At 54.3% G+C, this 13122-nt stretch overlaps 1 protein-coding gene across 1 annotated transcript in view; it reads right to left on the bottom strand.

Annotated features, from left to right (window-relative positions):
- Positions 1–13122, bottom strand: part of EFTUD2 (elongation factor Tu GTP binding domain containing 2) — a 33157-nt gene that overhangs the window by 5134 nt on the left and 14901 nt on the right. The window contains exons 11-18 of the mRNA XM_004621010.2: positions 11849–11973; positions 6427–6490; positions 6025–6115; positions 3248–3383; positions 2409–2536; positions 1692–1885; positions 660–771; positions 251–391 (exon numbers count right to left, since the gene is read on the bottom strand). Coding sequence (XP_004621067.1) covers positions 251–391; positions 660–771; positions 1692–1885; positions 2409–2536; positions 3248–3383; positions 6025–6115; positions 6427–6490; positions 11849–11973 — 991 coding nt within the window. The remainder of the gene's footprint in view (positions 1–250; positions 392–659; positions 772–1691; positions 1886–2408; positions 2537–3247; positions 3384–6024; positions 6116–6426; positions 6491–11848; positions 11974–13122) is intronic.

The raw sequence follows: 13122 nt of genomic DNA, 5'->3' as shown, positions 1-13122 counted from the left end.
TTGGGCCCTGCCAGCAATGCTGAGAGGCTACTGCCAGCTCTGCGCTTGGGGGGGAGAGGAGATTGCTTCCCGGAGTGCTCAAGGAACCATGTGATGCTGGGCACTGAACCCAGGGCTCCTGTGTACGAAACACGTGCTCAGCCCCAGAGGAGCCCCCTGGCCCACCTCTGCAGACAGTGGCTGCTCACATGCGCTCCCCAAGCCCCGCCTGCAGGCCGCAGGCTGGGCGCAGACCCCGGCGGGGACCCACCTTCGTGGTGAGGGACGGGTAGCTCTTGTTGACCTTGCGCAGGCCATCCAGCATCTTGGGGAGCTCGGACGGGTTGACCGGCTCCACGGCGATCTTGATGACGGACGTGGTGTTGAACTTCAAGGGCCGGAAAATCTGAGCCTGAGACCCGAAAGGCACAGGTGTGAAGGCATGTGGCGCAGCAGGCCCTGGGGGGGCAGAGGCAAGACAGCAGCGGCCTGTCCCCTGCCCAGTGGCCACACACCACCCCGGGAGCCATCTGGGCCCAAACAGAGAGAGGAGAAGCATGAACGGGACTTCCCGAGTGCAAAAGAATTCGGCATGGCCGGCTCCAGTGGTCCCGAGCCCCTGTGTCCCTCCGAGTCCTCCTGCCCACACAGGATCAGTGAGTCACTGTGGCTGCCTCTACCTCCTCATTGCCTCGGGGCTCGGTGATGGTCGCCGTCTTGACAATGGGTTGATCCACGCCTTCTATCAGAACCCAGTTGCCGGCAGGGACTCGGTTCACCTCAATGTGGTACCTGGAGCAACGACCAAGAAGGGGAAGTGAGTCCTGGACACACGTCCTGCGCCCCCGCTTTGAGCCAGACACCCACCCACCAGGTTGTCACAACCCAACGAGTGCTTGATAAGAATAAAGTGTTATGAAAAAAACGAGTGTTCTGTGAGAGGATAATGTCCTGCATTGTTCCCACTGGACTGGAGATGGCCCTTGGGAACAGAACAAAAGCACCGCAGCAGCTACTGCAGTTTTCGGGTGCTCCAAGGGTCTCGTGCCTGGCGGGATGGGGCTCTGGAGCGGGGGCGGGGGCGGGCTGCCCTGAAGACAGAGCACGGCCTCGGAGCTGCTTCCAGGCTGAGAGAGACACTGAGGACACTGAGCAGGCGACAGCAGCCAGAGGACCAGCCTAGCTTGGGTGTCCTGGGATGGTGCAGGGCGCCAGGAAGTCTTCCCTCGGTCAAAGAACGGTCAGTGAAGGGGCTGGAGGGACAGAACAGCAGGGGGGCGCTGGCCTTGCACGTCACTGACCCGGGTTTGATCCCAGGCAACGCATATGGCCCCCTGAGCTCCACCAGAAGTTATCCCTGAGTGAAGTCAGGAGTAAGTCCTGAGCACTGCTGGGTGTGGCCCCCAAACACACAAACAATAAGAACAGGGGGAGTCAAGGAACAATTTCTCTTGGGAAAAAACATGAAGGCTATGACTCAAGGATCAGAGAAGAGACAGAGGGTCAGGATGGGCAAAAATAGACCACAGGCCGCCAAACATGGGGCCCGGCTTTGTGATAGCCAGCCCCTGGCCGGAGCTAGGGGGAGGGGTTGGGGGGAAGACCCGCTCACGGGCCCCTGTGACTGCATTTCAAGAAGTCCTCTGAGCAGCACCTGGGGCCATTCTAGGGTCAAGGCCCCGGCGTGCCCGAGAAGCTGTCGCTGGCAGTACCTGGCCACGGAGATCCACAGGCGGCCCACAGTGCAGATCTGCGAGTCCTCCTCGTCCTCCAGGGTGTAATTCTCCCCCAGCACCTTCACCGGCTGCCCGGCATGGATGGTGCCGCTGAGCACCCGGCCAAAGGCATGAAACTGGACCCCATCATCGGTGCTGTACATCTTCGTGGTGTGGCACATGAGGGGCCCCTGGAGGTGGGGGACAGAGTGCTATCTCAGGCCACACTCTCTGGGGGACGCCGATTAGCAGTACTGGTATGAGGGAGGGGATGAGGCCCTGAGGAAATTCCCTGCTTGGTGCCATAGGCATCGCCAAAAACCACTTCTTCCTTCTCCCCCCTCCCTTTGTGGAGGGATGTTTGGGCAAAGCCCAGCTACGTTCCTGGCTCCTTGCTCATGAGTGACCCTTGGCAGGGCTCGGGGTGTGCTATGTAGTGCCGGGGTTGAGACCGGAGTTGGCACGTGAGCCAAGAGCCTTCCCTTCCGCACCATCTCTCCGGCCTTGCTTCTTCCCTTCTGGCCACCCCTAGCCATCGCCCCACTCTCTACACTCTCGCGAGCAAGAATGAACGAAGTGCCCAAGCTTGTTTCGCTGGCAGTGGTGACCTGTGAACGCAGGCTGGCCTGACCCTGCGCTCAGCAGACACAGCGAGGGTGGGAGAAGGCCCTGCCCGATGGCCAAAGCAGCACCCCACCCCGGGGCACTCCTTACGTCGGGGTCACAGTCGCTCATGGCCTCGCCGAGGTCGGAGTCCACGCCACCCGTGTAGGTGTGCTCAATCTTGGGCTTGGCGCCCACCTTCGGAGAGGGGATGTGCTGCACACACATGTCCACAAAGCCTGCGGGGACACAGGAGCGTCAGGGTTCCCTCGGGGGAGCAGGCGCCTGGGCACAGACCACGCGGGACAGCCCCAGAGCACCAAGTGCAAAGACTGACCCTGAGCTCAGGAGCGGGAGGAAGATGCCGGGCAGAGGCTCCCTGTTCCCCACAGTGACTGTCCGAGGGCCCGGAGTCACTCTCCTGGCTGGGAAGAAGAATCGGGCCCAGGGGCTCCCGGAACTCGCTCCTGAGCGTCTGTCTGTCAATCAGAGGCCCTTACTGGCCCCAGGATCTGAGCCCCGAGTTCTGAGCCCCTCAGAACCACCCCAGAAGAGCGCTGCCCTTCTGAGACTGGCCCCTGCTCTTCTTATAGCCGGCCACACAGGGGCCACACCTTTGCTTCTGCCCTGCAGTGCCAGGAGACATGAGGGCCTCACACATGTGCTCTGCCGCTGAGCGGCCGCTGACCATCGTGCCCGATAGTGCCACTCTGCACTCCGGGGGTCAGACACCTGTTCCCCACAAACTTGGACTCAGATCTGGAGGGCCCTCTCCATCTCCCTGGCTCTTCCTGCATGAAAGTGTAGGCCCCCGACATCTGCGTCCTGGTCTCCTGGCAGGCACGCTGAAATGTTTTTGCTTTCCGAGACGAAAGTCTCCAGTAGGGAGGGGAGCGAGGGAAGCCAGGTGCTCTGGAGAGCGGCAGGGACACCACTGCGGGCGCGGTTACCTGTGAACTCTCCGAAGAACTTCTTGCACACCAGCCTGAGAAGGGGGCGGATGTTTAGCTTCAGCTCCTCCTTGGTCAGGTGGATGCCGAGTTCATCCAGGGTCCTTGGGAGGCTGGTGTCCACGTCGCCCACCACCTGTCACAACACCAAACCCTTTGTCAGCATCAGTGACGGTCCCAGGGCGTAGGGCAGAGGACCAGGGAAGGTTGAAAGGCGTTATTTATTTTTTTGCCAGATCACAGGCGGTGCTGCGCAGGGTTCACCCGGGTGCAGGGCCCCTATGAGATGCTGGGATTTGAACCTGAGTCAGCTGCTTGCAGGGCAGGCACCTCACCCGCCTGTCCTACCTCTATGGCCACCCAAGGGCCATCTGAAGGGTCACTGCACTAGGCTCCCTTCTAAGAGGGCAATCTCGGCAAGAGCAACGGATTTCTTGCAGGGCTGTCTTTGGGACCAGCCCTTCAAACTGATCTGGCAGACACCAGCCTGACTGCTGTCAGTGCTGCCCCCTGGTGCCGGAAGAGCAGCATCTCCGCCCACACAGGGAATTCCTGCCTTTCCCTATTTAGAGCCAAAGACTGAGGACTCATTGCCCAGAAAGGGACCAAAAAAGGTCAGGAGCAATCCAACCCCTGTCAGGGCAGCGCCAAACTACATCATCCCTGTGGCCTCACTGTCTCTACCGAGACAGGTTCCACACATTTATTTTACTGACCCCATTCTGACACATGCGTCTACTGGTGAGCACTAATACATCTGCGTCAGGTGTGCGGGCAGCTGAAATGGCCACCTGCCCATGTGTGCGTCCGGGCGTGCAGTGGCCAGGCATGTCTTTCCAGAGCTGCTGTGGCGGAACGGTTTGTGTGAAAACCCCGCACGCGGCGGCTCCCCTTCACGCTGCCTTTTCCAGAACGCAAGCCCACACGCACCAGCAGCTCATGCTTCTGAGGCGGCCCCGGGCAGTGAAGATGCCCCTCCACGGCCAGCTGCGGGGCCCAGAACAGCCATTACAGACGCTCATGGGCTTGGCTTTCTGGGACGCATCACAGTGCATCACTCAGATTCTCCCGGGTGCCCATCAAACGTGCAGCTATCAGACGCGCTGTAGCCAGCCCAGAGGGAAAGGGCTCCCTCCTGGTCCTCTACAGATTCACAATTAAATCTCGGAAGAGAGGCAAACCCAGGCACTCAAATTCATGATAAGAGGTCTCCCGGCTGGGGCTGGAGAGATAGCACAGCGGGTAGGGCGTTTGCCTTGCACGCGGCCGACCCGGGTTCAAATCCCAGCATCCCATATGGTCCCCTGAGCACAGCCAGGGGTAATTCCTGAGTGCAGAGCCAGGAGTAACCCCTGTGCATTGCCAGGTGTGACCCAAAAAGCAAAAAAAAAAAAAAAAAAAAAAAAAAAAAAAAAAAAAAAGAGGTCTCCCGGCTGAAAATTCTGGGGTGCTCTCAGGAGCGGAGTGAGCCTGTCCGGCCAAAGCCCTAGCAACCACACATACCCCACAGCCGCCGACATGCCAACGGCCCAACTCCACTGACTCACACTTACTCTCTGCAGATAGCAAACCAGGGAAATGCCAGGTACAGCAGTTTTCCAGGCTGGAAACTCTGGGATCTTCTCAGAGTATGTGTGTGGGGCTCCCCCCTACTTCTGAAAGCCTTAGAAGCTACACCCACATCCCACAGCTGCTGCCATGTCAACTCGTTGGTCCAGCTGCACAGATCCTGAAGTTTCTAGACCTGCAGCCACATACATGGCTGCTGGACACCTCCAATTTCCACTATACTTAAGTCCCAGTACATAGAAGCCTGCTAACCTCTGTGACTGTCGTCCCGTTGCTCACTGATTTACTCGAGCGGGCACCAGTAACGTCTCCATTGTGAGACTTGTTACTGTTTTTGGCATACTGAATATGCCACGGGTAGCTTGCCAGGCTCTGCCGTGTGGGCGAGATACTCTCGGTAGCTTGCTGGGCGACTGCTAAGCTCAATAAAAACAACACAGAAGGCTCAACTAGCAACAAACAGGTAGTAAATCCATAGACAAGGACTTGACCATATGGTGAAATAAAACAATTTTCACAAATTTGGGGGCCGAAGCGATAGCACAGCGGGTAGGGCATTTGCCTTGCACGCGGCTGACCTGGGTTCGGTCCCTGGCATCCCATATGGTCCCCCAAGCACCGCTGGGTGTGACCCAAAAAGCAAAGAAAAAAAAAACACATCAATTTTCAGAAATTTTGAGCAGCTTTTATAATTCCACTAGCCATTTAGTTGTAATTAGCAATATGATATTAATTATTATATGCCTGCTAAGGTTGCGGGTTTGTGTGGGTGGTTGGGAAAATGGAAAAAATGGTGGAGGAAAGTTGACACTGGTGGTGGGACTGTGTCAAAACACTGGATGCCCGTAACAACTGTATTGTGAACAACTTTGCAAACCACGGTGTTGAAAAAAAAAAAAAATTGGGGGTGGGGGTGGGAAGAAATAAACAACCTAGCAGACTTTCAAAATGATACCCGACTAGTCAAATGGATGCAAACTAAAACTCCTCTCGGTTGTTGCCTTCATTTCTTTTGCAACCCCTGCCGCACCCACCCTCGTCCCTCCCCGGCTCCCTTTATCCTGATTCCAATGGCGCCTCTAGACCCAGACGATTCAACCAGCAGCTGGGATCTGACCGTCCTGTCCTCATGGCCAGTGAAGGAGCTGACCCGTGGTTCTGCTCCGTGCCATCAAGAAGGGCAGACGTGAGCTGGTGGCAGCACTCACCTGGGCCAGGATCTTATACAGAGGCTCCAAGATAAACTCCACGAAGCTCCTCTGGGAGCTGCTGGTCGGGGCCTTCTTGGTGAACTTTCGCCTACAGAAGAAAAAGGAAAGTGAGAGACAATCCAGGAGGGAGAAGCCAGCAGCAATGACCAGAATGGTCTACCCCCACATCCTGAGTGGGCAGGGCCCAGGGCAGGGTGAGATCCCTGCCTGCAGAGCCAGTGGGCTGCACCCACGGGGGAAAGGCTAGTGTCAAAGGGTTGGAAGCTTCTCTCTGCTCTCACGGCGGAACGGGAGTGGGATTTGGAAAAGCAACTTTTGGAGTTTAGACTTTATCCTGCAGGCAGCTTGGAACTGTTCAGGATTGGAGGAGGGGCTCCAGTTACCCCACATGCTACTTACGTCTTGGGATTGAAGTAGATGTCACCCCAGAGTCTTTTAGCAAACTCCTGGTAGTTAATATCACCTGGAAGAAAATCAGACAATTATAATCGACCCAGAAAACAATTACTTGAAATTCTCTTTTGGGCATATAAATGGCTGGCACCTCAGGCATTTGGGCACCTTCTTTTTTTTTTTTTAAATTAATGAATCACTGTGAGGGTACAGATATAGATTTACATTTTTTAGTGCTTGTGTTTCAGTCATGCACGGCTTGAATACCCATCCCTCTACCAGTACCCGTTCTCCGCTGATGACCCCAGCATCCCTCCCACCGCCCCATCCCATCCCCTCCACCCCACTCCGCCTCTGTGGCAGGAAATTTCTTTTTGTTCTCTCTCTCCTTTTGGGTGTTGTGGTTTGCAATGGAGATATTGGGTGGCCATCGTGTTCAATCTATAGTTGGCTTCAGCACGCCTCTCCCATCCGAGCGGGTCCTCCAACCACACTTTACTTGGTGTTCCCTTCTCTATCTGAACTGCCTTTTCCCCTAGCATGAGAGACTGGCTTCCAAGCCATGGAGCAAACCTGGTACTTATTTCTACTATTCTTGGGTGTTAATCCCCCATTCTGTTGCATTATATTTCACAGATGAGTGCAGTTTTTCTATGTCTGTCTCTCTTTCTGACTCATTTCACTTAGCATGATACTTTCCATGTTGATCCACTTATATGCAAAGTTCATGACTTCATCTTTTCTGACAGCTGCATAGTATTCCACTGTGTAGATGTACCAAAGTTTCATTAACCAGTCATCTGTTCTCGGGCACTCAGGTTTTTTCCAGATTCTGGCTATTGTAAACAGTGCTACAATGAACATTCGAGTGCAGATGTCATTTCGACTATACCTTTTTGCCTCTCCAGGATATATTCCCAGGAGTGGTATTGCTGGGTCAAATGGGAGATCAATTTTTAATTTTTTGAGAAGCGACCATACTGTTTTCCAAAAGGCTGAACCAGTTGGTATTCCCACCAACAGTGTAGGAGGGTCCCTTTCTCCCCACATCCACGTCGGGCACTGGGCACAAAGAAGGACCAGAGATATCCCAAAGTGCCAGCTGGGGGCACAGGAAATGACAGAGGGGCTAAATACACCCGCCCTCAGGCATGAGGTCATGAGTTCATGGTGCTGCCACATGTGCTGAGCGTGGTCCTCAGGGTCCCCCCGCAGCCAAGACAAAATGTGCAATTGCTGGAGTGTGGCCAGGTGTGCATGACGCCGCAACAAATGTGCAGCTGCTAAGCACCACAACCAGAGATGTGTGAGCACAGAACGGGGGTTGCTGACAGGGAGCCATGAGAAAGTACACACCTGCTGAGCGTTGAGGCCGGATTTGCAAGGGCCACAATCAGCCACAATCAGTGTATGTGACATGGGCAACGCAGCAACAGCCACAAAGGAAACAGAAGGGAAAAAACCAAAATAAATATCCCAAAGCAGGGCTGGAGAAGTAGTACAGCAGGTAGGGCACTTGCCTTGCACATGTTCGACCCGGGTTCAATCCCTGGCAGGACATACAGTCTCCCTGAACACTGCCAGGAGTGATTCCTAAGCGCGGAGCCAGGAGTAAGCCCTAAGAATCGCTGGGTGTGGCTCAAAAAGCAAAATAAGCAAAGACACAAACTGTCCCCCAAAGCTGCTAGGCTGTGCTGAGCGCACGTCTGAGCCCTTCTCTGCGAACACGAACCTGTGCTCCTTTCCTGGGGGAGCAGCTGGGCTGCAAGTGTGCCCTCCACCTAACCCTGCCCATCCAGAGGGGGAGCTTAGCACCCCACCCCCTCCCAGCATACACAGCTGTATTTGCCCCCTGGCAAGGCCAAGACAACCTCACAGCCTTATTGCCCTAGGATACTCACTAACCCTACTTTTTTTTTCTTTTGGATTTTGGGCCACACCCGGTGGTGCTCAGGATTACTCCTGGCTCTGCACTCAGGAACACTCCTGGCAGGGTTTAGGGTTCAAAAGGGGGTGCTGAGGATCAAACCCAGATCAGTGGCAAGCAAGGCAAGCACCCTACCGGCTCCCATCCGGCTCCCAGCCCTACATTTCTAGATCAGACTTGCAGGACTCAGAAAAAACACCAATGCCCACTTTGTCTCACCTTTACTGATTGATTAATACTCAGCTGGATGGGACCCATCTAATCCTAGTTACTGTTGTAACTTGGAAAAGTTTCTGGTTTGGGTTTACACCTGGCTGTGCTCAGGGTTTATTCTCGTCTCTGTGCTCAGGGCTCACTCCTGGCAATACTTGGGGGGCCACATGGGGTGTCAGGGATAGAACTCGAGCCAGCTGAATGCCAGGGAAGCCCCATAATCCCTGCACTAGCTCTCTGAGCTTAATGAAGCATTTGAAATTCAAGACGTTCTGAGTTACGACCTCCTGCACCAGTCAATTAGGTCGCTGGTATCTGGGTCCCTCTCTCGCACACACGTGGCAGGTCTCCAGCACCTTCTCCTAAGGCGACATGCTCCACCGTGGACTCCTCCATCACACGTCACCCAGGCTCGGCAGCCCCTCCCTTCCAAGCTATCAGTGATGACCTCCCCTGTGCTCGGAAACACTGGGCCTTTCACACATGCTGAGTCACCAACACAGACATCAGTGGCTCAAGTGCTCCTAAGAACCAGCCTAGTGAGATATAGGACTCAGGGGACAGTGTGTGGATGACCTGCACTCGATCCCGGCACCACAGATGGTCCCCTGAGCCCCGCCAGGCGCGATCCTTAAGCACAGAGCCAGGAGTGGCCCCCAAGCCAAGACAAACCAAACCCAGGCCTGACAGCACAGCGGGTAGGGCGTTTGCCTTGCACGCAGCCGACCCGGGTTCGAATCCCAGCATCCCATATGGTCCCTTGAGCACCGCCAGGGCTAATTCCTGAGTGCATGAGCCAGGAGTGACCCCTGTACATCGCCAGGTGTGACCCAAAAGCAAAAAAAAAACCAACCCACCCAGGCCTGAAGGAGGTTTCACAGACACGGGAAGGAAAGACCCCCCCAGTGTTGCTCCCATCAGTTCACAGATATGGCCACGTTGAAATGCAGTGTACTCTGCACTTCTCAGTGCCTTCTCAGCTCTAGTCTATCAGTTTTGCCCACTATCACCACCCCACTCCTTTGTCTTTGGCCCATGCCCAGTGGTGCTCAGGGATGACTTCTGGTGGTGCTTGAGGGACACACAGCCAGGGACAGAGCTGCGGTCAGCCACATGCAAGGCAAGCCGCTGAGCCCCTGTGCTCTCTCCAGCCCCTGCTCCAATCCTGAACAGTTCCGAGCTGCCTGCAGGATAACGTCTGAACTCCAAAAGCTGGTTTTCCAAATCCCACTGTGGTCCTGACCCAGCCAGCTGCAGTCTGAATCCAAATCTTCTCCTTGGTGAGACAGGTCACAGTCAGTACAAGGCCAACACATCCATCCAGGTGCCCTTGCTCCCAAGCCTAGAGTTCCAGGTCTCCTAGCCTCCAGGGTCCCACACGCTAAAGGCAAGCTTCCCTAGCTCCCAGGCCACTGGAACTGAGACTCCGGAATCCCTACAGTTCCACATCCCTAGAGCTGCTCTCTGGTACAAGACCCATCTTGCCTTCCCACTGTTTGTCACTCTGTGGATCCTATTCACCTACCAGACAAAGGTCTCAGAAGTCAGAGGAATATTCCTCCTGCTCGCTGTAGTCCTTGCAAGAGAACACGGGATCAGACTGGAAAGATACTACAGGTCTAAGGTGCCTGTACTGCACGAAGCCTACCTGGGTTGGATCTTGGGTATTACACCTGGTTCCCTGCTAGGGGTGACAGATCAGGAGGAATAGCCTGAGCAGCACTACTGTATGTGGTCCAAAAGCAAACAAATGAATAAAACAACACAAAAAACACTACCAACACAGGATGACTTTTTTGATAGCATGGCAATATGAGGAGAAAGGAAAGGCAAAACAGTTCTTGTCCTGTCCCCACCGGAGTTTCTGACTCGTGGGCCTACATCCTCACATGATAAAACAAAGCAAAAGGATCCGAACTTTTCCAGGATCAGGTCCAGGCCTAACTTTCTAGAAGCCCACCTGTGATTCCTGACAAACCGCATCCAAAGGCCAAGCAATAATCTCTCCTGAGGCTCAGGGCCATTTCCAATCAAACAAAGATGAGCTTCACATCTAATTACCGAAAAATCCTCAATTTTGCTTTCCACGCCAATACAAAGAACATTCTGAAACTAAAAGAAGGCTGTTCAGATGAATTTCATGTATTGCTCATCTACTGATCTTAAAAAAAGGAAAATCATCTCAAAACAACTAAAACAAATGACTGATGAAGAGAGAGTACACCTACACAGCAACTCCGGAGGCAAACATCTTGATAAAATACATTTTATACATCAACATATTGAAACAGGCAATTTCTTGGCACCCAAAGCTGAGTGCTAACATTATTATATATCACGGATACCTTGTTCTATAAAATACGACCTAATTTATATAAAACACTGAATGTGAAACTTAACCAAAGGATGGTAATTTCTAATAAGGGGAATTCTCTTTTATTCTTTTCTCTCTTTTTTTTTTTGTTTTTAGGTTCACATCTGTGCTACTCACTTGGGTCACCATGCCATGTGGGATCGAATCCAGGCCTTCTACACACAAAGCACGCTGCATTCCAGCCCATCAAGCTACCTGTCCATCCCCCCAATTTTGTTTTCTGCATGAAATCCTACTTTCCTACAGTGAGAATGAATTACCGATGTGCATGTTTAAAATCTATATACACACCACATTGCAACTGCCCATGTTTTTCACAGGAGCAAATGTATCCAAGTGGAGGGAGGCAGGCTAAGTAGCAGGAAGGGACTCCCTGAGCTTCACGCCCCCCCCCCCCCCGCCCCCGCACCACTGCCCCCAGCTGGGACACAGCGAGCGCCTATCTGAGGCAGCTGGGAAGGCCGCGGGGTGGGGAGTGAGAGCCTCTGAGCTGAACAATGGCCCTGGAACTGGCAAATGGCACACGCAATGGCCAGATTAGGCAGGTGCTGCATGCCAACCACAAATGCAGGCCGGCCACCTCCTCTGTACCTACAATGGCCCAAGAGTCCCCGTGAGGAGGTCGGGAAGCGCCTTGTGGGCAGCAGACTCTGTTTTCTAACAAAATCTGCCACACTCTAGAGGAGATTCTTATTCCTGAAGCGAATCCCCTGAGTCACCTTTGTTTTCTATTGTTAGAAACCATTCGGTCAGAAAAGTGTCTCTCTAGAGACCCCAAAGAGCGCCATTCCGACAGTCACTGGGGAAAGCACATGCTCCTGGGCAGGGATTCCGACAGGAAGTCTCGGCGACGGCGGCAAAGAAATGCGGGGTGTTGGGGGGGCTGGCGAGACAGACTGCCAGCCAGCACTTACCGAAGGTGTCAGCATAGATCTTGGCAAAGGAGCCCAGCGTGAAGCAGATGCTGTACTGGGAGCTGGAGAAGCAGACATTGCCCAGGAGCGGGGACAGGATCAGATTCTCGTCCGTGGAGTACATGCTGCGAGGGAGACCCACGTGAGTGAGCGCACAGGCGGCTGCCCGGCCCTCCAGCCCCGCCCGCGCCCAGAGCGCACTCTGCTTTGCCAACTCCCTCATGTAAGGGTGGAACGGAGCCAGGGCCCAGCTCACAGCAGAGTAGTTGCCCTGCACGTGGAAGGCCCTGGTCCGATCCCCAATCACCGGCACCACAAACACAAAACAAGCAAAGAGGAAGTAACATGATGGGGTTGTTCTGACTCCCAGTCACAAAAATTCCCTGAGCATTCTGCACAATCTGGGAGACACTCACTGCATCCAAAAGACAAGGGCGAAGTTGGAGGATGGAACTGAGACCTTGGAACACAGGAAGTGATCTAATGTGCTCAAGGATAAACAAACACCAGTTTAATAAAGCCATGACAAATAAAACCTCTGGCCCTACTCTCTTTGGCCGTACTCCTTTTTATCCTGCGTTGTCTGGCTTTGTTTATAAACACGATTTTTCCAAAGCCACCGTGTGTCCCAAGCTCACTACCAGGGAGCAGAGAGCCAGTGAAACGCAGATGTCAAGCCCACACTGATCCATGGAGTCTTAACAAGTACTGGCTTATAAAGAACAGTCCCCCCCTCCCCGCCCGAAGAACTGCTCCTCGAGAGCCCAGAGCTGTGCTGAAAGCATGCACCCCCCATGTCTCAGTGACACGGCGCCACCCCCACTTCAGTGGTGGGGTGCATCTCTTTCCCTCCCTACTCTGGGAACTCAGAATTTGCCTGATTCCACAGACAGACTAAAGCTGTCCCTCGTGTTGCACTTCAACCTACTGCCACTAAAGCAGATTCTGGCTACTCTCGGTCATTCCCCAACAGGACAGGGGGAGGAGCCTGTGAGTGCAGCTGTGCAGTGCTCCTGATGGGAGGCTAGCGTCTGATCTCCCGCACCCCAAATGGCCCTCCGAGCCTCACCAGGAGTGACCCGAGTGTAGAGCAGGCAGTGAGCCAGGAGCACTGCTATGTGACGCCCAAAACAAAACAGAAAGGAAAACCCCAAGTCCAACACCAAAGAGAAGGCCTGGTGACAAGGCTGCAGCTGCTCAGGAGGCGGCAGGGAGCCCGGCAGTGCCTCGGGCTTGTCCGCCAGGCTCCCTGACTCACGCTGAGAAACGCAATG

This window comes from Sorex araneus, chromosome 3 (assembly GCF_027595985.1).
Source record: "Sorex araneus isolate mSorAra2 chromosome 3, mSorAra2.pri, whole genome shotgun sequence".
Lineage (NCBI taxonomy): Eukaryota > Metazoa > Chordata > Mammalia > Eulipotyphla > Soricidae > Sorex > Sorex araneus.
This window is presented reverse-complemented; position numbering and strand designations above follow the sequence as displayed.